The 25,063-nt window shown below is 43.4% G+C and overlaps 1 protein-coding gene across 2 annotated transcripts in view; it reads left to right on the forward strand.

Annotated features, from left to right (window-relative positions):
* The window catches only part of Smyd1 (SET and MYND domain containing 1), a 51,611-nt gene extending 27,295 nt beyond the window's left edge, over window positions 1-24,316 (forward strand). The window contains exons 5-10 of one of the 2 annotated variants that reach the window (XM_021164680.3): window positions 682-720; window positions 12,230-12,419; window positions 18,073-18,165; window positions 19,707-19,870; window positions 21,373-21,541; window positions 22,337-24,316. In XM_021164680.3, coding sequence (XP_021020339.1) covers window positions 682-720; window positions 12,230-12,419; window positions 18,073-18,165; window positions 19,707-19,870; window positions 21,373-21,541; window positions 22,337-22,495 — 814 coding nt within the window. In that variant the 3' untranslated portion in view covers window positions 22,496-24,316. The remainder of the gene's footprint in view (window positions 1-681; window positions 721-12,229; window positions 12,420-18,072; window positions 18,166-19,706; window positions 19,871-21,372; window positions 21,542-22,336) is intronic. The other variant, XM_021164681.3, reaches the window with a different exon arrangement.
* The last annotated feature ends 747 nt before the right edge of the window (window positions 24,317-25,063 follow it).

The following is a 25,063-nucleotide window of genomic DNA, read 5'->3' on the forward strand; positions in this document are numbered from 1 at the left end:
TGCACAATTCCCAGATGGCCCTTCTGTAAGTGCTGGTGACCCCAGGCCCCTATTCTGACGGTGTAATAATTAATGAACCTAGGACCCGTGCTTCAGGGCATCTCTGGTGTCTGCTGTAGCTTCTTTGTATCTACTAATTGTGAGTGGTCATGTGTTCCCTGGATCTGTTTGCTTTTGTGCAAGAGAGGAGGTCATTACAGTCACTGCCTATCTGCCTGCGACACTGGAAATCAGCCTGGACATGGTATCAGTGGCCCCATTTTAACCACAATAAGTACTCTCTCCATATGCAATTCAGAACTCTCCCCCAAAGAGAGTCACCAAAAAGGCCGTGCTTATTTATGCACCATGCTAGTCACTGGGACAGGAAAATCATCTCTACATTTTTCTCAGCACTCTCTTCTCAGATACATTGTCTTACAACAATCTCACTGTTGTACGCTAAGTGGACACTGAGGACTTGGGAAAGGAGGTCAGTTATTCAGCAGTGAATCTCTCTGTGACTCCATTTTGTAACCCTGTTCCCAGTGGGCTCTCACTGTTCCTGGCAGGGGAGCCCAGCTAGCAGGGGTGAGGTTGGTGGTGACTGTCAATGCCCTGATTGCGTGAGCCCACAATGCTGTGCTCTCTTGGGGCTGCAGTGGTATTGACTTCCTCGTGGGTGTCTGTTTTGTCTTTCAGTCATGAGGCAGTGAAATCCATGTTTCACACGCAGATGAGGTGGGTCAGTCTTCTCACATGTCCGTGTTTGTCTGACCCATCTCCCTCACGTGCCTGGCTTCCTGGGGACAGCCTTTCCTGACTGCTTGGCTGCTGTCACGTGTCATGCCCTGTACTGCAGTGTCTTGGCTTCACCGAAGTGCCATTTTTCCTGTCGTTGAAGTCACGACTTCCTCCTCGCCTGCCCGCCTCTCACTTGCCTATGTTTTATTTTGTTTGCTGTCTTCCCTCCCTCTCACTCCTTTTTTTTTTGTTTTTGTTTTTGTTTTTTTTTTGTTTGTTTTTTTTAAAGATTTATTTATTTATTATATGTAAGTACACTGTAGCTGTCTTCAGACACTCCAGAAGAGGGCGCCAGATCTTGTTACGGATGGTTGTGAGCCACCATGTGGTTGCTGGGATTTGAACTCTGGACCTTCGGAAGAGCAGTCGGGTGCTCTTACCCACTGAGCCATCTCACCAGCCCCCCTCTCACTCCTTACTTCTCTACTTTTATCTCAGTGTGTGAACCTTCCAGTTATTTCAGCCCCAAAGTACACTGGCTCTTTAAAGTCCGCTTGCCATGAAGGGAGACTGCTTATTACTAACCCACCAATTAACCGTGTGCTTGTGTGTAGACCCAGCTTCTCACCAATAGCTCCCAGAGCTGGGATGTTTTTTGGTAAATATGTATTCATTGTGTACTTTTTAACGGATTAAAACTGTGAACATGTGGTGTAGGTAGCATTTTACTTTAAACTTTTTTGTTTTAAGAGATAGTTTATTTTGAACTAAACCGTTTTGAGTGACCATGGCCCAGGAACATAGATTTAGGTTGCCCTAAATTCCATGTTCCACCACGGTAGCGGTTTTATGAAGGTTTTGTTTTTATTTTATTTCGATATGACTTCACAGAACAAAGAAAGTCATAAGTCAAGGCAAGTTTAAGATACCTTGATAGGTACATCAGAGAGGCAGGTGCAGCAAAATTGGGAAGAAGCTTTCAATGGGCTCACTGTGTCATCTGCTGACATCAGTAGCTTTTGGGCTGGGTGAATACTAGTAGTCCGCTAAGTTAATTGATTCTAGCTAGTTCTGACATAGAAGCAGGAAAGGGCCGGCTCTTTTGGAGGGCTAGAGCTAGCCTATGAGAAGATAACTGGCCTCTGGAAGGGCAACATTCAAACCTCCCTACAGACTGTAATGCTAACCAGTCTCTGGAGACACAGCTTCTTTTCAGGAGTTTCCATTCACAGCTCCGCTTTCTGGCCAAGCATCACATTTTGTACATGTGTAGGTAACATATTACTTATTAAATATTGTGAGGTCCCTCAGGGCTAGGAAGGCTTATTCAAAGGATCTGATATAAGTGAGGCTGAGTAGCGGGCAGGACAGCAGTCTCAGGACAGAGGCAGAGCTGGTAAAGGCCACGGAGGAAGAAACTTCTGGATCATATCAAGCCTATTATCCATCATGATCTGGATCTGATTTTTTAAACACTGTGTCGGACTGAACACTTACATGTGACCTAGGATAACAAATCTAATCCCCTGTATTCACAGTTATTTACACTCTATGAGTCATCTTACTTATACTTAAATTTTTAGAAATGGGACTTTCAAATGAGTCACTGTAGTATTGTTTCTTTTTTTTTTTATTAGTAAAAATTGTTTAATGAATTTTTAATCCTAGCTATTTGTGCTAAAGGACATTTTGGATATTAATTAAATCAATAAACACTAGTGCTTAAGGTATAAACTATCATGAATGTTGCTGTTATTAGGAAATGGTATCCTCTGTATAATTCCGATAAGAAGAGTTTACCCAAATTTTTGGACATTTCTAGGTAGAGTAAATGGAGTGAAATTTAATTTAAAAACTAAATATTTTTGTTTTGTCCAAATTATACTGAACAATGAGAAAATATATTTATGTATTTATAATATATGTGCATTTATAACAACAATGAAAATACTTGACTCTTTCAGACATTAATTTTAAATAAGGTAGGGTTTAGGGTAAGCAAAAGTCACAACAAAAAGGATGATCAAGCAGGGCGTGGTGGCGCACGCCTTTAATCCCAGCACTCGGGAGGCAGAGGCAGGCGGATTTCTGAGTTCGAGGCCAGCCTGGTCTACAAAGTGAGCTCCAGGACAGCCAGGGCTATAAAGAGAAACCCTGTCTCGAAAAACCAAAAAAAAAAAAAAAAAAAAAAAAAAAAAAAAAAAAAAAAAAAGGATGATCAAATGAAAGAACACAATATTTTAAATTCATTGAAATGAAAATTAGTATTATTTTATCAGTTAGAAATCTACCACATAGAATAATGGATTTCATAAGTAATTTCTAACATCTAATTACACAACGAATAAGAAACATAAAAAGTGAGAGCAATGTTTAATAACTTGGAATACTCGCTCGTCAGTGGCATTGGAAGTAGGTATTGTGCAGCATGGTGAAGTCCTCATTAACGTGCTCTCAGACGATGTGAGAACCTTCCCTGTCTCTTAGGAGTGAGTTAGAAGTTCCCGGGTATAGTCCTGATCTTTCAATCAGAATGGAGTCTTCGATGTGATGTCTTCTTTTCCTTCAGTTGATAGAATCATTTGGGGTTTTGTTTATTTGGAGACTCTGCAACTAATTTTGATTTTTAATTATTAAAGTTAACTTTTTTTTTACATATTATGCATTATTTGTTTATCTGCTAGATCAAATTTTATTGACCTGGACCCACTGTCATTCCTTAGTGACAGAGACCTAATGGGGAGGACCAGAAGATGGGGAGATAAAGAGGACAGGAAAGCTGGGGTCAGGTGATCTTGCGCAAGCCGTGTCTTATGCCAAGAAGGTTTATTGGGAAGTACACAATCTTACATACACTCTGTTGGAGAAAAACAGGACCGAGTCAGCAGAAAGCTAACCGTACAATACATCACACAATGGGACAAAGTCAGCAGGAAGCTAATCTAGCAATATTGCACAAGGGGAACGCACTGTATCTCAAGGGTATCAGACCCGGCACACAGCAGCCTTGAGACTGATAACTGCAGTCTCTTCAGGAAGAAAAGTCAGTTCCCGGGAAAGAACCTTCACTCCTTTGAGGCTCCAGCCCTAGACACAGAATCAGGTTCCCTTGTCCTTTCAACAGGGCCTCCGAGAAAGCCTTTGGTTGCCTGGCTTCAACATTTTATAAATAAATTTAAATCTTTGTCCATCAAAACACATTTCATAATCACTCTGTAAGTTAGGAATATTCTAAATAGGCATAACTCTCTCTCTCTCTCTACACACACACACACACACACACACACACACACACACACGCAAAGGCTGACAATAATTTCAGTTTTAGTTTTTTTTCTTTTGTAGGTTTGGCTACAGTAAGGGTATTGAGAAGCTTATTTGGTTATGCATTTTTTTTAAAGAGGCAGTATGGTAAAAAAATATCCTTAAAATCCCTAAATGGACCCTGCAGTGGGTAATCATCTAAGTTAATTTGTATTTTCAAGTGATAGGGACCATGTAGTAGAACCAGAATTGGGATACGGATCCAGGAGAGAACACCCTGACCAGAATTGTTTCTGTAGTTTTGTCCTTCAAAGCAGATTTCGAAAATTTATTTATTTATTATTTTTATGTGTCAGGATGCTTTGCATGCATGTAAGTCTATGCTCCATGTGCATGCAGTACCCACAGAGGCCAGAAGAGGGCATCAGTCTCCTGGGACTGGAGTTAGTGACAGTTGTAACCCATGTTGTGAACCAGTTGTGGGTACTGAGCGTTGAACCCGGATCCCATGGTAAAGTAGCCAGTGCTCTTAACTCCTGCGACTTCTCTCCAGCCAGATTTAAGTTTCATAAATGTAAAAACTTATGTTAATTGTCCTAAAGAAAGATTTAGGGCAATTTGCCATCTCTGTTTTATCTATGTGGTCACATTGATTAAATATACTTTTTGTTTTTTATCATTATTCTATTTCTAAAAATTTTAGTTTGACTATGAGCCAAAATTAAGCTCAACCAAGTTAACAACTCTAGTTTATGTGAGCATTTACTTCCAAGCCAATTTGGCATTGAGTGTATTATATAAAAATAAACAAACCATAACCATTTGTAGACAAATGGTCTATAAAAGTAATCATACCCAAGATGTATTTTAATAAAGCAAGATTTTAAGCGTCACTGTTTGTTGGGATTATATTTCCTATAACCCTTATTACAAAAAGGAACAGCATAGAGATTGTTAGAAGACATGTATTTATTAATCTGTATATAGTCCAGCTGTAATAAAAACTTACATTTAACAGATCTTTGAAAATAATTTTATGTTACTCATTATATGAGTGGGATAAAAATTATATATTTAGAATTTGTTTTGGAAGGAAATCTTTATCAAAATCTATCTCTCTCTCTATATATATATCAATAAAGGTTTATGAGACATTTAACATTCCCACAGATGTCATTTTAACAAGATGTGAGATATTTAGAATACTTACAATTATAAAATAGTACATATTTATTAGGCTTTAATGTCTGATCACAACATTTCAATTTAATCCACACATGCACTTTAGTTCGGCATGCCAAAAAAAAATTAGCACATAAAAAATAGAACTTTTAAAAAGTAGAGGGTACACAATTTATTACAATTTTTTGACACAGCAACATAATGAAGACAACAAAAATATACAAACCAGTTATCATAGACAGACTCATGATGCAACTGCACGAAAGTAGGTGTCCCCAGCTTTGGAAAAAAGTCTCTCCATTTCCTTAAGCTGTGTGGAAGACTTAGTAACACGAAAGATGGAGTCATGTAGACTCAAGGTCTCTCTCCCTCTTTAAATAGCTGAGGGGATTGTGTGTGTGTGTGTGTGTGTTGTTTGTCTTTATTGTGTCCCAGGCTGCTTTCTAGCAGGTAACTAGGAGATCACAGCTTGTGCCATGTCAGGTCTGGCCACCCTTCCACAAGAAGTTAATTAAAAGAGACAAATTAAAAGTGGAAAGCAGAAAAAGATTTATGAATTCAGGTCACTTTGGGAAGCTGGAGAGAGGAGAGCAAAAATATGAGCAAATCCCTCACATCCATCTTTAAGGTCCCGAAGGTCAAAGTTTAAGTAGAGGGACTGGGATATATGCACATCAGAACAGTCATGGTATATGCACAGCACAACAGTCATGGTATATGCACACCAGAATAGTCATGATATATGCACACTACAACAGTCATGATATATGCACACCACAACAGTCATGGTATATGCACATCAGAACAGTCATGGTATATGCACATCACAACAGACATGGTATATGCACATCACAACAGTCATGATATGATATATGCCCACCAGAACAGTCATGATATATGTGCACCACAACAGTCATGGTATATGCACATCACAACCATTATAATATATGCACATCACAACAGTTATGATATATGCACACCAGAACAGTCATGATATATGCACACCACAACAGTCATGGTATATGCACATCACAACAGTTATAATATATGCACATCACAACAGTTGTGATATATGCACACCAGAACAGTCATGGTCGAAGTTCAGTTTTGCTTCCCCATTGAGGTGTCATTATCTGAGTTTCAGTCTAATCCTCTAAGTTGTTAGAACTGTGTGAAATCTCTTTCCAGGAGACAAGCTTCCTCTCTGATCCTTCCCTCTCCCCAGAGAAACTTCCATATCCTTAGGGTCCATTTTTCTAAGAGTCTGATAGTTAGATTGAGAGATATGATTGTATCTAGAACATCTTGTATCTGCCAGCCCTGTTACAAGGGGGAAATCAGGTTTTTTGAAGATACCCCTCAGTAAAGCCATGTATTGATTATGACATACATCCATGGGCAGAATATGGATGGGTCTAGGGAATATCTATCTTTGATGTTAGTAGCACTCAAACTGTTATTGGGAGGAGAAAGACACTGACCCAAATCAATGTGGCCAAATTAATTAAAACAAGCAAGTAATTAAAGCAAAATTAAAAAAAAAATTGTGTACATGGGCTGCCTCTTGCTAAGGTAGGGCTTGAGAGGTCAGCATTGGATGTGAGGAAGACAAGGCTGTTATAGCTCAGGGGTGGGGGGCCTTACAAATGAGGGGATTTGGCAGGCAAACCAGGCAGGGTTACAGGAACAGAACATAAATGTAACAAGTTGTTGCCTCCAGAAACAAAGATATAGTTGCAAGGTGGGCACCACAAGGTAGTTATACAACAGACAGTCATATCAAGGTAGGCACAGGTGCTCATGTAACCTTCTGAAACAAAAGTAGACTTGCAGAATGGTTACAAACAACTTTTTGAAACAAAGAGGCGATTGCCATTCTGGAACAGACAGTACAGAACTATTTGTAGTTAAGGTTTCAGACAGATGTAGTCATAAACAGGAAAATTAGTTTGTTTTTACTATAAGATGGCTTTTAAGCATAAGATGGAGGCAGGCTGGTTCATCATCAGTAACACCAGACGGTCTGGCCTTAATGGGGCCGTGCCTATACCATGGTGCAGGCAGTTCCTCTGGTGGAAAATGGATCATTTTCATGTTGTGGCATAGTAATTGTCAACCCAACAACCACAGCTCTCATTTTAAAGGGAATAAGACCATGGCCAGGAAACAAATTTAGGTCATCCAAAATTCCATATGCCCTGGGTTTTTCTTAATGATGACCACATGGGTCTTTTGCTTGGTCTGGGCGTAAAAACTGGGCTTCAAGTGGATTTAAAGCAAAAATGTTGTATTTCAAAATTTGAGCTTTGCAGTGAGGGCAGGAATGGTTGGTATATCTGTGTCAGTGTGTACCGCTTGTGACTGGATCACTCTCCCCATGTCCTAGGCTAAACCTGTAGTGTGAAGGTCAAAAGCACATAGGCAGTAGAGCTGTAGGCCAGAAGAATCAGGAGTTCTAACGGTCCGTGGGTACAGATGAGTTTGAGACAGCCTGGGCTACATAAGACCTGTTTCAAATCAAACAAAACAAAAATAACAAAATAAACAACATTGAAAAAAGCAACTCTCAGGCCCTCCTTAGTTCTAAGTCTATGTGGTTCTGGCGTTGTTCCCCATGTCTGCAAGACACTTGGTTGAGTTGCTTGCTTGCAGTGTGGTTAGCTCCACTACAGAACTGTAGAATATTGGGGTCTGGGTCTTGGGGTGAATCAGATTTGACCAAGGAAGCTGGGTGGAGGAAGGGGCAGGGCTAAGCCCTCAATTCTTGGCTCCTGCAGTGATTAATTTAATCACTGTTCATCTTTCTCTTAACCCCTGATTCTGAGTATAGGCAGTTCCTAACTTACTGTGGTTTGACTTAACAGTCTTTATGTTTTATGGTAATAACAAGAAAACAAGGATATAACTATGACATTTCTCACCTTTAGGACAGTGATAAACGTACTATGGGACATTTGTCCCTTCACTATAAAACAGGCTTCGTGCTGGCTCATTTTGCCTAACTATAGTCTGTTGAACATGTTCTGAGCACATTTAAGGCAGGCAAAGCTAAACCATGGTGCTCAGTACATTAGATGCTTATAGTGTTTTTAACATACAGTGAATTTACTGGGACATGCCCTGCTATGTATTGAGAAGCATCTGTAGTATAAAATGGGGTGGGGATCTATAGATTCTCTCCTCCCCATGGCCCTTACCTCTACTTCTCTTCTCTTTTCTCTCCAGTCCTAGGGATTGAACCTAAGGCCTGAGGTGTCAAACATGCAGTCTACCACTGAGCTATATCTCCAGGCCTCTTTCTATTTTCTTTCTTTTTTTTTTTTTGTTTTTGTTTTTCGAGACAGGGTTTCTCTGTATAGCCCTGGCTGTCCTGGAACTCACTTTGTAGACCAGGCTGGTCTCAAACTCAGAAATCTGACTGCCTATGCCTCCCGAGTGCTGGGATTAAAGGCGTGCGCCACCACGCCCGGCTCCCTTTCTATTTTCTATTTTGAGACCATCACTAATTTGTTTAGGCTTGCCTTGAGCTCTCTTGTCCAGGTAGACCTTGAATTTACCACCTTAGTCTTTGGAGTAGCTGAGATTATAGACATCTTTTTATATTTAAGTGACATAAGTTAATTCATTTTGTGAATCCTTTTTCCTCCCTTCCTGTGACCATCCTACTACCTTTTCTCCCCTCTTCTTGTTTTCTTTCATTTTTCTCCTCCTCCTTTTCTTCTCTGCTCCAACTCTTTCTCCTTCCTTCCTTCCTTCCTTTCTTTCTTTCTTTCTTTCTTTCTTTCTTTCTTTCTTTCTTTCTTTCTTTCTTTCTTTCTTTCTTTCTCCCTTTTTCTCCCTTCCTTCCTTCCTTCCTTCCTTTCTTTCTTTCTTTCTTTCTTTCTTTCTTTCTTTCTTTCTTTCTTTCTTTCTTTCTTTCTTTCTTTCTTTCTTCCTTTCTTTCCTGGAATAGGGGCTTACTGAATAACCCACCCTGGCCCCGGACTTCCTATGTAGCCCAGGCTGACCTCAAACCCATAATCCTCAAGAGTGTTACAGCATGCACCACCACATTCACTTTGGTTTTGATCTTTTCCCCCCACTATTGAAACAATCCAATATACCTGAGTCCTTGCATGGGAAGGAGAGTGTCTGAAAGTACCAATCAATCTGCCACTGCCACTGAATCACACTGCATCATGATATGTCACTATGGTGGCCGGCTCTGTAAAGGGTCTCCAGGGGAATACTTAGTCCCCCAAATATGCCCAAAACATAGACTATGAAGGCTGGAGATGTAGCTCAGCAGAGGAATGCTTCCAACTTGAGCCGTCCACTGTCCTCACCGGCCCAGGAGTGGCTCACATAGGACATTTTAGAACATTATAGTGGAGCCATATAAATAAGGCCCTTGGTCGTGTATCTGTCACAGACCCTGGGGGCAGCTGAAAGCCTTTGTGCCAGTCTGAAGGGTACAAAGGACCTAAATTCTAATCTTGGCTCTGCCTCCCACTGGGATTTTGAGGGAAATGACTTATTTCTCTCATGTAGGCAGCCTTCTCTGTGAAATGAGGGTTCTCTACAGGTTGAAATACCAGGCTTCTCAGAAAGCAGTGAGCAGGAGCTCCCTCCCCCATTTGTCTTTGTCACTTCAGCTACGCCCTTCGGAGACAACTGGAAAGCATCCCTGGAATGCCAGAGCTCCAGCTGCCTGGCACCACCAGGGATTAACATTTTAAACTGTGTTCTATCCAGAGAGCCAAGGGTCTGTGGAGGCGGCAGACTATAGCTTCAGAAATAGCTGCCTTCCATGTCGCCTCTACCAGCAGATTATAACGTGGGAGGGAGAGACACAGAAGGTCAGTCATCCTGGAGCTCAGTCAGCCACGCCTCTGAGCCTCGAAGTGTCTGTGCTATAATTCCTAGCACTCTTACTGACCCGTCCAGCAGGTCCAGTTATTCGAGGGTCTCAAGGGGACCTCCTCCTAAGAACCAAATGTGGGGTAGAGAGAGACGAGGGCCTTGTGTGAACAACGACACAGAAACCATTCTGGAATGCATCAAAGCCCCAAATGTATTGAGAAAGGCCCAAGGCTTAAATGCACAAGCAAAAGGGGAAGTACAGATACTTATCAGTGGGAGGGGCAATACAAGCAAAAGGAGAAGTACTTATGGGAGGAGGGGCAATAGAAATTCTTTCTTTTGGCAGCTACACTGGGAAGCGGGAACTTGGTGGTATCAGGGTGTGGTCAGGACATTGGTGATGACTTAGGGCTGGAACATCCCGTGGTTGTTCTCAGAATCCATGTGTCGGTGGCCCGCTTTTGACCCCTTTTTCTTCTCGGAGGGAGAGGCCCAATTTAGAGATCAAGAGTTGTCTTAATAGCTCCCAACATCTTACCTCATTCTGTGGCTGTCTGGGCCAAGGCACTTCGTGAAATACTGGGTCTAGTCAGTGTGCCAATATTATTGTGTGGCATCTGGGTTGTGTATGTTTGTGCACATGTGTGTGTGCCTGTGTTGATAATAGTTACCTCAGAACAAACCAATGTTGAGTTATCAGTAACGCGTACATGCAGACTCCTATCTACAATTGGGAGTTTAATTGTATCTTATAAGACAGAATATGGAAAGTGCCCCGGTTCTTCCTGCTCCTTTCAAGGGAAATGAAGGAGTGAGAGTTGGGCAGCAGACAGGCTTTCCAAAGCACCATTCAGTTGGGTTTATACACATTCTTTCTCTCCCCTTCCCTGACTTCAGTTCTGGGAGCTGAGCCGTGGGTCGCGGCTCCATGCATGCTTAGGAAGCAGTCTTCTACTGAGCCACACTCTGGGCTCGGCCCCCAACATTATCACATGTCCCCCACTTACGCGCAAGGCTTTGGAACCTTAAGTAGTCAGCCCAGAGAGTGGGGCCTGCATATCCCTGTCACTCCGCATCTGTTTCTGTATCTTCAAAGAAGCCTGGGAAGGGCGTGCCTTTGGACCTTTCTGGGGTGCTGGGGTCTTGCTTTTCACATGGTGCTTGACAATCTTTCTAAGAGTGATGACCAAGAATTTCTGCCCCAGTCTGCTGCTTTCTGCCACTTACTACCTGGGCAGTGAAACTCCAGGCTCCTGGGGCTACAGGAACATAACTGAGGACTGAGACTTGACCCTTTTCCTCTTTCTCCCTCTCTTCCTTCTCAGACCCTCGTCCTCCCTCTCTTCCTCCTTCTCTTCCTTCTCCCCCTTCTCCCCCCCAACTCCCCCCCCCCCCCCCGCCGCCCTGCAGTCTGACTGTGGTAGAGAGGCATGGCTGAGAGGTGCCTGTCTGAGAGGCACTGTGCCGTTAGCTGATGGCTGTCAACGGTCTTTCTCACTTCAGCGCCTTCTGTGTTATTAAACTTACCGTAAGGCGGGTAGTTTTCTGAGTAACCAAAGCGCCATGCCTAGACTGAGAGGAAATAGAAATGTAAAATACTGTTGCTAACGAACAGTTAGAACCATCTTCTAACAAACTCGAAAGTGAATCAGACTAGGAGCCCCAAGGCTTTTTATATTCAGATTTCTTTGGTGGTCTCCAGTGAGCATACGTTCTCTACATAATGTAGGCCTGAGCTACTGAACCTGTGCATAAAGTACAAGGAACCATAAAAGGTTTAGCACAGAATGGGCCGAGATGGCAGCAGCTTCACATGTGTGTTACAGAGGATATGGTCTTCAAACTAGGAAAATGATTTCTGGATCTTTTCTTGTTTTCTCCTTGTTATTATTCCTATCCTGTGACAGCTGATCAGTAGTTGAGTGTATAAAACTGTGGGCATAGTCGCTGTATAGGGCTTTAAGACCAATCCTGGTCCTTTATAGGTTCTGGTCTATCTGGTCTGTCTGAACCAGTTCCAGAAAAGTTAACTGAATGGAGCAGACGTGACACTGGATGAGAGTGATAGCTCTGCTTTTAGGTTGTGACCTTTCTGGAGGAAGTGGGCATTTTCTCAGCGCCTTAGTGGAGGCTGTTGCCATTGAAGCTGGCTTGCTGGAAGCCCTGGAGAATGCTAATCGGCCGGGGGTTCTGTTGACTTTCTCTTGTCTTGCTTCAGGATTGAGCTCCGGGCCCTGGGCAAGATCTCAGAAGGCGAGGAGCTGACGGTGTCCTACATAGACTTCCTGCACCTCAGTGAGGAGCGCAGGCGGCAGCTGAAGAAACAGTACTACTTTGACTGCTCCTGTGAGCACTGCCAGAAGGGGCTGAAGGACGACCTCTTCCTGGCAGCGAAGGAAGACCCCAAGGTACACACCACCCTGCTTCAGGGTCCGAGGCTGCCTTCCCAGGAGCTGGGCAAGGGTGGCATGTATAGCCTTGAGGGGTGGCGTGGGATGGAGAGAAGAGCGGGGCAGGCAGGTCCCAGCTGACCTGGGGATGTCTGAAGAAGCCAGTCTTCCCTGTGAAAGGATAACAAAGACCTGACTACATGGTTATTATGAACATTGGGCAAGATGACCTGCACAAAAGGCTTGGCACAGGGCACTCAGCAGGATTTAGTTCCTTTCCCCTGAGCCTGTGCAGGTTAATTAATGTGGAGAACTTCAGATCAAAATCCAACGGGCAAAGGGATTGCTATGGATTTCCTTGTTTTGTAGAGATGGGTACTATGGAGATGGGGCAGGCTTGCCAAGGGGATGCCAGGAGCTCAGCTGAGCTGGGAGAGACCTGAGCTGTCAGGAGACAGAGTAGTCAGTTAAAGCCACACGCCAAAAATTCGAGTGAAATATCCAACACTTACATAGCAGTATAAGCAAGAAGCAGAAACGAGACAAGATACCAATTCCGTTTCCTCCCTTGGAGCACACAGGGGTGGAGGGTGGGTTAGTACAGGCATGGGGCCACTGTTCTCAGTGTTGGGAGAACTCTGTCAAAAGGCTCAGGCCATTTTCTGAATGTGTGAATAGAAGAAACAATCTGTCATTCTGTCAAGGGGGGAAATCTCAGGGTACAAAATAATTGGCTATCACATCATAGTGTTAAAAATGGAAGGGGAAGTCTTCAAGGCTTCCTCTCTTCCTCAGTAATGAGGTCTCAGTAGAGGTATGCAAGAAGTTAGCTAGATGATTCTCTCTAACTGCTACTCCACTAGTGGCTGTGAGTACACACACACGAACTTATAACCCCGCTCTGAATTCTGTGTGTAGGAGGAAATGTGTTCCTAGTCAGAGCAGAGGGGCTGGGTGAATTCCAGGGTTCCAGTCATATGATCTGCCTCATGGCTCCATTACCTACTGGTGTGTATGCTCATTCATGTTGAGACAACATCCTCCACACCCCAGTGCATCTTGCTCTCTCATCCCTGGGCTGCTCTACACAATGTTCTGGCCAGGAACTTATTTCTTTTCTTTTCTTTTTTTTCTTTTTTCTTTTTCTTTTTTTTTTTTTTTTTTTTTTTTGGTTTTTCAAGACAGGGTTTCTCTGTGTAGCCCTGACTGCCCCAGAACTTACTTTGTAGACCAGGCTGGCCTCGAACTCAGAAATCTGCCTGCCTCTTCACCAAGAAGTTCTACTTCTAAGAGTCTACCCAGAAGAGACACATACATGTTTGCTATAAGATACACAGATAAAGATAGACTGTGCTGTTAAGAACAATAATGTAGTGAGAGAAAAAAATGCCCTCAAATCAATACACAGGGAAATATTTAAATAGAAAATATCGCCCTAAGCCATTCCTATGCATGAAGCAGGTATCTGTATGCACTGCTGCAGTGGATCTGTTCCTCAGGAAACCAAGTTAAGTGGCCCAAAGATGCTATGTGCATATATTAGATTGCTTGAGATGCTATAACAGATGCCCCAAACTGGGCAGTTTAAACCTTAGTGTCACCAGTCTTACAGTTCTGAAAGTCAGAGGCACACCATCCATCCATCATCAGGCCATTTGGGAAGGATCTCTTCTGGCTGTTTCTCCTGAGCTTGTAGAAGAATTGTCTTCCCCCAGGGTTTCCTCTTTGCATCATCTTCCCCGTTGCTTGTTGGTCCTCTTTTTGTAAATGAGGTCACCAGTTGTGTGGGGTTAGCGATCAACCCTACCTCATTCACCACGACTCACCTTAGGTCATTGTATCTACAAGGATGCTACTTGCAAGTCAGACTGCATTCTCAGATCTTTGGGCTTAGGATCTCAACATATGATTTTGAGAGAGTGGCACTCGATTCATAACAACATGTCTTCTTATCGTGTTGTGAAACTTAAAAGACATGCACACACACTTTGACATGCAAGAATAGCCAATATCCTTGCAGAAAGAAACAGAAGCAAGCTGTGACCAGTTGGTCATTGGAGCATGGGGTATAGACATTTAATTCATCCTCCTAAACAGGAAATAAAATAGTTTGGGTCAAGGATTATGTTTTTAACAGGAACAACCTCTTTCCCCCCCTTCAGAATCAAAGGACTTATATACTGTTACTATTGTTTTTTAGGGTTTTTTGTTTTTTGTTTTGTTTTATTTTGTTTTGTTTGGTAAGTAGACAAGATCCTCTCTCTACCTTTCAAAATTCTACAATACATAGTAGTTTAAGTCTTTATATATTTTGGGTGGGTTTCCGCAGTTCAGAAGGTGATGGTGGTCTTAGGTCCTACTCCATCGCTGTAGATAAATTGCTAGTGGTGATAATGTGCTGATGTCTCTCAGGTTGACACGTCTCTGAGAAAATATTGATGGTTTCTTCTTGAACCTAACTAGATTCAAAGGAAAATCTTTCCAGTATTTTTTTAGACACCAAGTTGGGCTTTCTATTTTAAAACATTTAAATTACATTTATTGGCTGGGTGTGGTGGGGCATTTAATTTCAGGAAAATAAAGTAGGTTGATTTCTATGAGTTTGAGGCCAGCTTGGTCTATATAGTGAGTTTCAGAACAGCCTGGGCTACACAGAGAGACCCTGTTTCAAAAACAAAACAACCCCTAAGACAAAACCAAAACCAAAACCACATTTATTTATGTGTGTGTATGTATGCATCTCTGTGTGTGTGTGTGTGTGTGTGTGTGTGCGCGCGCGCGTGCGAGCGCGCGCGCACATGCATGTGGAGAGCAGAGGACAATTTGTGGGAGTTGGTTCTCATACCATGGGTCTCAGGGATTAAATTCAGGTTGCTAGATTTAGTGGCATGTGCTTTTACCCACTGAGTCATCTTGCTGGCCTCTTAAGTTGGGTTCCTTATTAAAGTAAACATATGAACTCAAAATAAAAGTAACTCCTCTTAAATATTTGGACAGGAAAAATTAAGTACACCTTTATAGTTTTCTAATGAATTAATTTGAGTTACAGTCCTGCTGGTCTTAACTCACTCTTTAGCTCAGCCTGGTTGATAACTCCCCATCCTCCATGTCAGCCTCCTTCCCAAGTGCTGGGATTGCAGGTGTGTGCCCTGCTAGGTTATCATTTCTGTTCTCTGTCTTTTTTTTTCCCATATTTTTTATTGGGTATTTATTTCAATTAAATTTCCAATGCTATCCCAAAAGTCCCCCACATGCTCCCCCACTCACTCCCCTACCCACCCACTCCCACTTCTTGGCCCTGGCATTTCCCTGTACTGAGGCATATAAAGTTTGCATGACCAATGGGCCTCTCTTTCCACTGATGACCGACTAGGCCATCTTCTGATTCATATGCAGCTAGAGACACGAGCTCCAGGGGGGGTATTGGTTAGTTCATATTGTTGTTCTACCTATAGGATTGCAGATCCCTTCAGCTCCTTGAGTACTTTCCCTAGCTCCTCCATTGGGGGCCCTGTGATCCATCCAATAGCTGACTGTGAGCATCCACTTCTGTGTTTGCCAGGCCCCGGCATAGTCTCACAAGAGACAGCCATATCTGGGTCCTTTTAGCAAAATCTTGCTAGTGTATGCAATAGTGTCGCTTTTGGAAGCTGAAGGCATCATAATGTATTAAGGGGGAAAGGTGGAAAAAAAGAAAAAATGAGAAGGCCTGTTTTCCAGTTCAGCTCTAACCCTGAATGTTTGAGGTTGGGCACTTTTCCTCCTTTGGTGCCTCATTTCTCTTGTCTGTGAAATGGAAAGTTGGAAGAATTTAAGTGTTTCCCTCAGCTTGGACTATGTGATGTATGGTGTCATCACAACTTATGAGACAGCATCTCAAAAAGCCCAGGCTGGCCTGCACTAGCTGTGTAACCAAGGAGAACCCGAATCCTGATCCTCCCTCTCAACCTCCCAAGGCCAGGAGGACAGCCACCACACCAAGCTCAGCTCTTTTCCTTCTCAAAACACCTTACAAGAGCCTGGTAGGCTGCCCCTTAGCCGATCAGCACCAGAAGTTCTCCAACCACCCTCATATATGCACAGTAACCTCTAGGAAATGCAAACTAAAAGTTTAAAATGAGAATAAAAACAGATAATGCTCCCTCAAAAAATAAACAAACAAAACAAAACAAAAAAAAAAAACCCTGTAGACCGTCTAACAAAACCTCCAGTGCTAGATACAGGAAACCTCCCTTTCATTTGTTGATCAGTGATGTCTAAGAGACTCCAGAACAAATAAGCTACTACCATTGCCCTTGGTTACCTCCCAGCACTTGAAGGCAAGACCCTCTTGCCGAAGACATCCCACACCAGAGACAGGACTTGGAGGAACTATGAGCTTCTTTCCTGAGGACTGGCCCTCATAGTATTGGAAGGTGCTATGCAACCTTGCAAGGAAGAAGAACTGGTAGAAGAACCCACATGAAAGCCTAAAAGCCACAGTGATGACTGGCTGGCAAGAGATCCTTAATGATGCGATAGTGACAACTTCATCTTGGCAGTAAACGACAGATGTTTAATTGGACGTAAGGTCCAAGCACAGCCAGAATTCATGCACTGTAAATCTAACTACCTACCTATTGCTGGGGAGGCCATGGAGCCCAGCAGAGAGCCTACCACTTTTCTAAACCAATGTAATTTCTAACTGTATTCTAAATACTGATGCTTTTATTCCTAGATAAGTGTGGTTCTCACTCCTCATCAAAGATGCTTCTTTTTGCCCAGTCTATGACAGAGATCCACAACTGGTCAAAATGCACAGGATAAGTGACCATAAAGTGACCAACTCCAACTGATAGACCCACAATGCAGCCCCTACACCCAAGGCTCAGGGAAAATTACAGAAAGGGGAGCAGAAAGATTCTAAGAGCCAAAGGACCAGGATGCCTGCTGTGAGATAGTATCTTCTAGACACAACAGGAAAACCACACCCATTAAACCTCAACGAAGTGGTTGCCTAAGCAAAACCTGAATAAGAGCAATATTCCATACAACCTGAATGGACAGAGGAGCTCTTACAAGGCCCCACCCCTAAGTGAAAAGCTACGGATAGTCTCAATGGCTGCCGAGAGAGGGAGCATCCATTTTCTCCAGGGGTGAGCTTCCTGGTAAGTTATTCAAGTCAGGTGGTCATCCTTCGTGTGTGTGTGTTGTGTGTGTGTGTGTATGCACAAGTGTATGTGGGCATATGGGTGAGGAGCATTGAGAGGGAATGGGGGAACATGGGGAGAGATTGAAGTAGAAAAAAAAAAGGGATAGAAATAATGTGAATACAGTTCTCATGTGTAAAATCCTCAAAAACCAAAAGACTCTAAATTAAGAAAGTGAGCAAAAGAAGCACAAAGAACCAGTTGGCAAAGACACAGGGGTCTTTAGCACACTTGGAGACATGAGACATTCGGAATTCAGAGGGCTCTGACCCTGTATTACAGTGACGGTCAAAGATGGCAGATACTCGAAGAGTTAACTTTTCTTTCTTTCTTTTCTGGTAGTGATGGGATTGAACCTTGGGCCTTATGCATGCAAGGCAAGTGCTCTTCCATGGAATTACATTCCCAGCCTTCTGGTACTCAGAGATAGAATGGGCCGCCCCATGAGGTGATCTCAAACTGGATGTCCCTCTCTTTCCCAGCCCTCCCAGGAAGTGGTTAAGGAGATGATACAATTCTCAAAGGATACACTGGAAAAAATAGACAAGGCTCGCTCGGAGGGTTTGTATCACGAGGTGAGAGCACTTTTAACAGAAGACCGTGATGGGGAAGAGGGTGGAGAGGGAGGGAGGGAGGGAGGTATGTGAAGAGAAAAGGGAGACCACTGAACAAGTTGCACTCCTGGAAGGCTGTTTCTCTTCATGCCCTTCCATCTTAGCACCCACTAAGGACATATTCTCAATGACCACCGAACCCAATGAGATCTGGCCCAGGAGAGCAAAAGCTGCTGGACCCTTGAGTTAGGGATTGGGGAGATGCCCGTGACAGCTCGTGAGGCATCAGAAATGGAAGAGTGGACACTGAGAGTGGCCTGCCTGCCTTTGCATCACTGAATATAAGCCTCTTACACCCTGTCGCTGCACACTGGGCATTCAACGTTGGCTCCCAAAGCCCCATGGCTTCTCCTCTGGCTGTATACTATAATCACCTGTGTAAACACCTCACGCCCTCCCCAACCAGGGCAAGTTCTCTAAAAGTCTCTGCTACAGGAATCTAGGCATCAAGGTTTTGTAGCCTCCGCAGGTTTTCAGTGTGCAGCCAAGTGGTCTGCAGAGCTAATGCTGGGTTGGTTTTTGGAAACAAGGTTTTTGTATGTAATATAGACTGGCCATCTTCCTGAGTATGGGAATCACAGCATATAGCATCATACCTGACAGGTTGATTGCAGTGGCGTGTTGGAAGTTTATTCTTGTGTTTTGCCCTGTAAGCGGGGATCTATCACTCTGAAATAGAACAGAAGCACTGTGAGTCAGTGCCTTTCCCCCAAGCTCGCTGTGCAGCTTGGATGAGCCAGGTGTGGCAGCCACTAGGGTGTGTTAGTATAGTAGTTAATTTTACTTCATGCCTGCTTCATTTCCCTTCTTTTCCTCCTTCTCCTTTACTATGTATGAGCCCGTACTACGGTGAACAGTGTAAGGCAGTCTCCTTAGCCCCTGAGTCCTGTCAGATGGAAGGAAGCCATGAAAACTAAGTGTTCTGCATGGTAGGGAATCTATGAAAAGGGCATGTGTTAGGAGCCACAGCAAGGGTGGAGGGGTGTCAGTCCACGGACTCCATTCCTCTGTTCTCCCCTCTTCACTTCTGTCCCCCAAGAACATCACAGGCTGATGACTAAGCCTTAGGGTGGGCACTTACCCAAACAATCTCAGTACATTTACTTTGCATATATTCACACACACATATATGCATATATATATATATATGTATATATATATATACATATATATATATATATATATACAGAGAGAGAGAGAGGGAGTGAGAGAGTATATATAGAGATATACACATGCATGCATGCATATATAGTTTCCATAGCTCTGCTGTCTACTGACTGAAAATTCCTCTCTTTGTTGTGTCATCTTTATGTTCCAACTCTATCCTTTCCCATGCCTATATCTTAGCCACGCAGACCATTTTGTTAGTTCAAACCACAAAGTTTGTTTTAATTTTTCCACCAGGTTTCAAAGAGTGAGTCTAGTGTTGTCTTGATGTTCCATGTGTTGGTTAAGACATACTCTGGTACTGTAATGATGGATGAAGCTGTGTCTCCCTCCAGGTTGTGAAGCTGTGTCGGGAGTGCCTGGAGAAGCAGGAGCCAGTGTTCGCCGACACCAACCTCTACGTGCTTCGGCTGCTCAGCATTGCGTCAGAGGTCCTCTCCTACCTCCAGGCCTATGAGGAGGCCTCACATTATGCCAGGAGGATGGTGGATGGCTACATGTAAGTGATGGTCCTGAGTCTCAGGACAGCCTCTGTTCCAGGGATGCCAAAGAGATGGCACACATTTGACTGTTCCTCTTATACCCACAAATAGCATCAGCCACAGGCCATGGTCATGGTCAAGCTTCTCCTTACAAATGAACCTTTTTATCATGTTGTTCCAAGTAATAATGATCAAATAATGATGTCCGACCTGGTCCTCAGGTGAAACCTAGTTGTCATCTCTGGTTTGTTTGTGTACACATTCCTTACTTGTCACTCGAGCCATGTCTTCTACCTTTGATTTTCCTAAAAGAAGCTTGATTTTAAGTGCTTGGAAAGTTTTTTTATTTTCCATTTAATAACCTATGACCAATCTGTAACTCATAGGTCTTGGCCTTTCGCACTTATCCAAACCATAGCAATATATTTACACTGTGTATATCTTTATATGAGTATACATGTGATATATATATATGTGTGTGTGTGTGTGTGTGTGTGTAAACAAAACATTGTGCAGATATATACATATGTGCATAAGTTTCCACAGCTCTACTACGATGATGAGATAATGAAGATCATTATCTTGCTTATAAATTATAATATGTTGCTTTCTTATTCCTTCCACCAATGTTCTCTCTTACTGTTTATGTTCATATTATCATAGAAATTTGTGTTTCTGGTCAGATGAGTAAGTTGTCATGAGAAGGCTTTTCTTTAGAGGATGCTACTCATTAAAAATGCAGGTAAACTGTAAGCATGCTAGGAAGGAGCCCTGCTAGGAGAAGAAATAAGTGCAGCCCCAGGAAGGACATTAAAGTTACATTTTCCACCTTGAGCTTCTTTTCATGTCCCCCAGAGAACTGGGGGTGCTCCAGATGGTACCTGGCTCTCTATGCTCAGGCTCAGAGTACACCTGTGTTCTTCTTTGTCTATGAAGCACTGACTTGATGGTTAAGATCAGATTATCAAGTCTCCTGACCTCACTGTGTAGAACATTAGCCAGCTCTATGTATTTCAATACCTTATGACAAGCTGCTGGTGGCTAATAGCACTAGAAGGAAGACTAGATGGACTTTATCTGTAAGAGTACTGGCTTTGATATCATTTCTGTCTACTGTGACAGAGTATCCCTAGAAAAACAGCTTAGAAGAGAGTTTATTTTAGCTTACAATTCCAGGGTCACAGCCCATCATTGCTGGGAAGCTGAGGTCACAGCACACCCACACTCAAGAGCAGAGAGAAATGAATGAATGCATGCATGCAAGCTTGGTCTCAGTTTGTCCTCTCCACTCATACAAAGTATAGGATCCTCAGCTCAGGGAATGGTGCTATCCACAGGTCCTCAAGAAAGCTGCCCACAAACATACCCATTGCCTCATTGAGACTCTTGTCCCAAGTGATGCTAGATTATGTCAAGGTGACAATGATAACCACCAGAGTACATTAGGAGTTATTCTGTGCTGTACATATGTAAGGACGGTTGAGATAATGAGTCATGATTACTTTCTGTGCCTCTGCAGGAAACTCTACCACCATAACAATGCCCAACTGGGCATGGCTGTGATGAGGGCAGGACTTACCAACTGGCATGCTGGTCACATCGAAGTGGGGCATGGGATGATCTGCAAAGCCTATGCTATTCTCCTGGTGACCCATGGACCCTCCCACCCTATCACCAAAGACTTAGAGGTAAATAGCATCCTGGGGGTGGGCAGTAACTGTCTTGTTAGAAGATCTCTTAAGATGGGAGACTTGGTTCATCTAGACTTTGCTTTGTGGTAAGACTTTCTGGTAGAGACTTCCAGCTAGACCAGAAAGAAATATAAAATGCTTAGCCCACCCCCTTGATTAATATGTGGAAACAGAAGCCCCAAAGAGGGGAGTTCTCTGTCTATAGTTATCTAATGGTTTGCTGGTAAGGTCGGAGATGGCTAATTTTATATCTAGTATATTAAGCTTGTCAATGGCAGAGTCTCTTGTCATTCTTACCATAGTGTCCTGAGTCTCTGAGCATCTAGCTCCTTCTGAATATTCCCTGAGTGGATATGTGGGAGAACAAGGACTTAGTTGTGTGTTGTTCCCTATAATTTTTCCAACCTGCTGTAAAGTACAGAGAAATCTTACTGTCTTTTGAATGGTGAAACAGGGGGCTGAAGTGATCAACTCGCTGAGGTCCTACAACCAGCGTTCAGGATCCAGAGTTCAGGATCCAGGGTTCAGATCCAGGTTCTCAGCTGATAGTGAGAGGAAGCATTTTCTACTGAAAACAACCATTTGGCTACTGTCTCGTGGATCCAACTTCCTCTCTCTATGATGCTAGGCATACTGCTACACCATCAGTTCACAATATTGTAACCCCCCCTCCTGGGTTTTGAAAGGATAGAGTTAAATAATACTGACCAGGGGTCATTTATCCAAAGATGTGTCAGAACTGTGTCTTGAGGACTTGTTATTATCAGTGCTGTGTCCATCTATGTCCCACAGGCCATGCGGATGCAGACAGAGATGGAGCTGCGTATGTTCCGCCAAAATGAATTCATGTACCACAAGATGCGAGAGGCTGCCCTGAACAACCAGCCCATGCAGGTCATGGCTGAGCCTAGCAATGAACCAGCCCCCGCTCTGTTCCATAAGAAGCAGTGAGGACCTTGTTGGAGGGTGGGGGTGCAGTGGCTGGGGAGCTGAGGAAATGACTACTCTGTGTCCTCCACTGTCGTTTTGGTTCAATTCAACTCAGTTTAGTTCTCTTTCATTTCAGACCAACTCTTCCTACATGTGTCGGTGCTAGATTCCACCATCTATTTAATAAGGGAGCCCCAAATATAGTTGTGCTAGAAAGAAAAATGTAAACAAACAAGGCACCGCATAATAGTAAATGCCATGTTTGAACTCTATGCAGAGGGGTTCAGGGGAGGTGTGTTTGTGTGTGTGTGTCGGGTGGGGGTAACACCTGAGCTAAGAGTGGCAGGTACCTAGAATCTCAGGTGACTGCTTGTATATCTGTGTAGGCATTTCTGGGGCTGCTGTCTCATCTACAGTTATGAATATTTAGGTTTTGCAGACTGGGGTGGGTGATGTCCTGTATCCTCAGGCCAAAAGTGTTTGACCCTTTGAGATATACTCGGTGATGCCTAGAAAGATGCAGGGATCTTGGGATCCTGTGGTCTTTACTCCTAATCGGAGCTTGAAGCATAACTTTAGAATAACTCTAGAACACACATAGAAGGAATTTTTCCCTCCCTGGTCCTACCCACCATGCCTGTAGCTCTTTATGATGTTGAAGAAAAGCTGAGTTTTTCCTGGCCATTGACTTGTAAAGCTGACTGTGCATGCCTGCCAGTGATGGACCCATCAGAAGTGTGTGTAGGGGCTTTCAAGACTGAGAAGTCTGCCTCAGCCTAGGCTTCATCATTGGCCCAATGAGGCTCTACTCATCGTATTAAGTGACTGTTAGTTCCTCTGCTTGATTTCTTTATCCTGTCTGTGCTCGGGGGGGGGGGGCTTCTCCCCTTACGAAAAGGCAGTTCACCTGGCCTAGATCTCATCGGAGAGTGGCCAGTTTGCTCTCATTTACTTGGAGGCTGACTTCCAGCTGAGAAATGAAGGCCCAAGTATTGTCTTTTAGTTTTTGGAACCCCAACTTTCACACCAACATGGTGGGAAATCATGAAGTAAATTCTTTTGGTTGAGGGTGTCACCAAAACTTCTACAAAACCTTGTGCTACCACTGACATCTCCCAGAACTCTAACATCTTGAAGTCACACGATTCCCACTAAACTGCAATTTATTTCTGCCTAAAATGTTAGTTTCTCCATCCCCAGCCTTTCATCCCAGAACAGTACCCTGCCTGCCCTTGAGCCCTGCCCAGCCGCTGAGGCCTATGATGTGGGCACCTCTTTGTAGAATATTAGCACTGACCCTTGGTTCTTTTTGAAGATTTGTTCTTCTCTAAAAGCCTTTATGAAGACTGACAGTGAAGACCATGCTCAGTATAAACTTACAATGGGTGGGTGGGGGTGGGGAATGACAGAGTGGATCCTTAGAATGTTAAAGGGGTTGTGGCTTAACTGGAGACTACTCACAAACCTTGAGCCCCGAGAGCCACAGTAAACAAGCCTAAGAGTTCCACACACCCCCCTCACCATCTGCATCCACCCCCTTTTGGTGAACCAGAGCACCAATCAGACATCCGTCATTGCCTGGTGACTCTATTAGGGACTGCCTCTCTAAAGATCTGAGGAAGAGAACTATGGTGAGGCCTTGACCATGGCCAGAAGGATTTTCCTACAAAGCACTTTATTTGCAGAGTGGAAATTCATCATTAAGTACCTGCTGTCTCCTGGTCAAGTTCAAACTTCTAAGTTAAAAGATTCACAGCATATGCTCTGTTCTCTGTGACCTCTCATGTATGCCCATTTTCACTTTACCTGCTTGCAAAATAAATTCCCCTGGATGCTCTCAGACCTCCTGTGATTCTTTTCTGATGTGGAACACTAGAAAACTGTGGATTCTCAGCATGTTTGTAAAAACTGATCCAGGACCAGTGAGATGGTTCAGTGGGTGAGTGTGCCTGCTGCTAAGTCTGACAACCTGTGTTCAACCCCAGATCCTGTGGAGTGGGAGGAGAGAACATATGCCCGCAAGTTGTCCTGGCCTCCACAAGTGCACATGGAACCTGAGCATCTCCTTCCCCAAGTACATAATTAACATGTAAAATAAATAGATAAACATCAAATGAAAAAAAGACAAAGTACCCAGAAGGCCCACCTGCAGCCACCATGCCATGCAGTGTGGGTTGGGGAGGAAACCCAGAGGCCTGCCTGCCCACAGTGGGAGCCACTATGATGTGTGCAAGTATGTGGTAGGCAGTATACTCACACACATACAATAAATACGTCTTACCCAAAAAAGGGTCAGGGAGGAGAGAGTTGTGAGTTTCACGTCGTGCACCCCAATCCCACTCACTTCCCAGTCCCTTCCTATCTGCCCTCCATCTTACAACCTTTCCCTAAAAGAAAACAAAAGACAGGAATAAAATAAAATAATAAAAATATAAAACAAAACATAAAAGCATCTCATTTTGGAAGCTGTAGTGTGTCACAGTGTGTCCCACAGTATATCCTTTTGTCCACACATTTTTACTTGCAATTTTTCATTGCAGGATCTCCATAATACAGGGCAGCAACAGGATATCCGAGAGGAGTGCTGGT

This window comes from Mus caroli, unplaced genomic scaffold (genome assembly GCF_978045245.1).
Source record: "Mus caroli unplaced genomic scaffold, Mus_caroli_1 scaffold_7, whole genome shotgun sequence".
Lineage (NCBI taxonomy): Eukaryota > Metazoa > Chordata > Mammalia > Rodentia > Muridae > Mus > Mus caroli.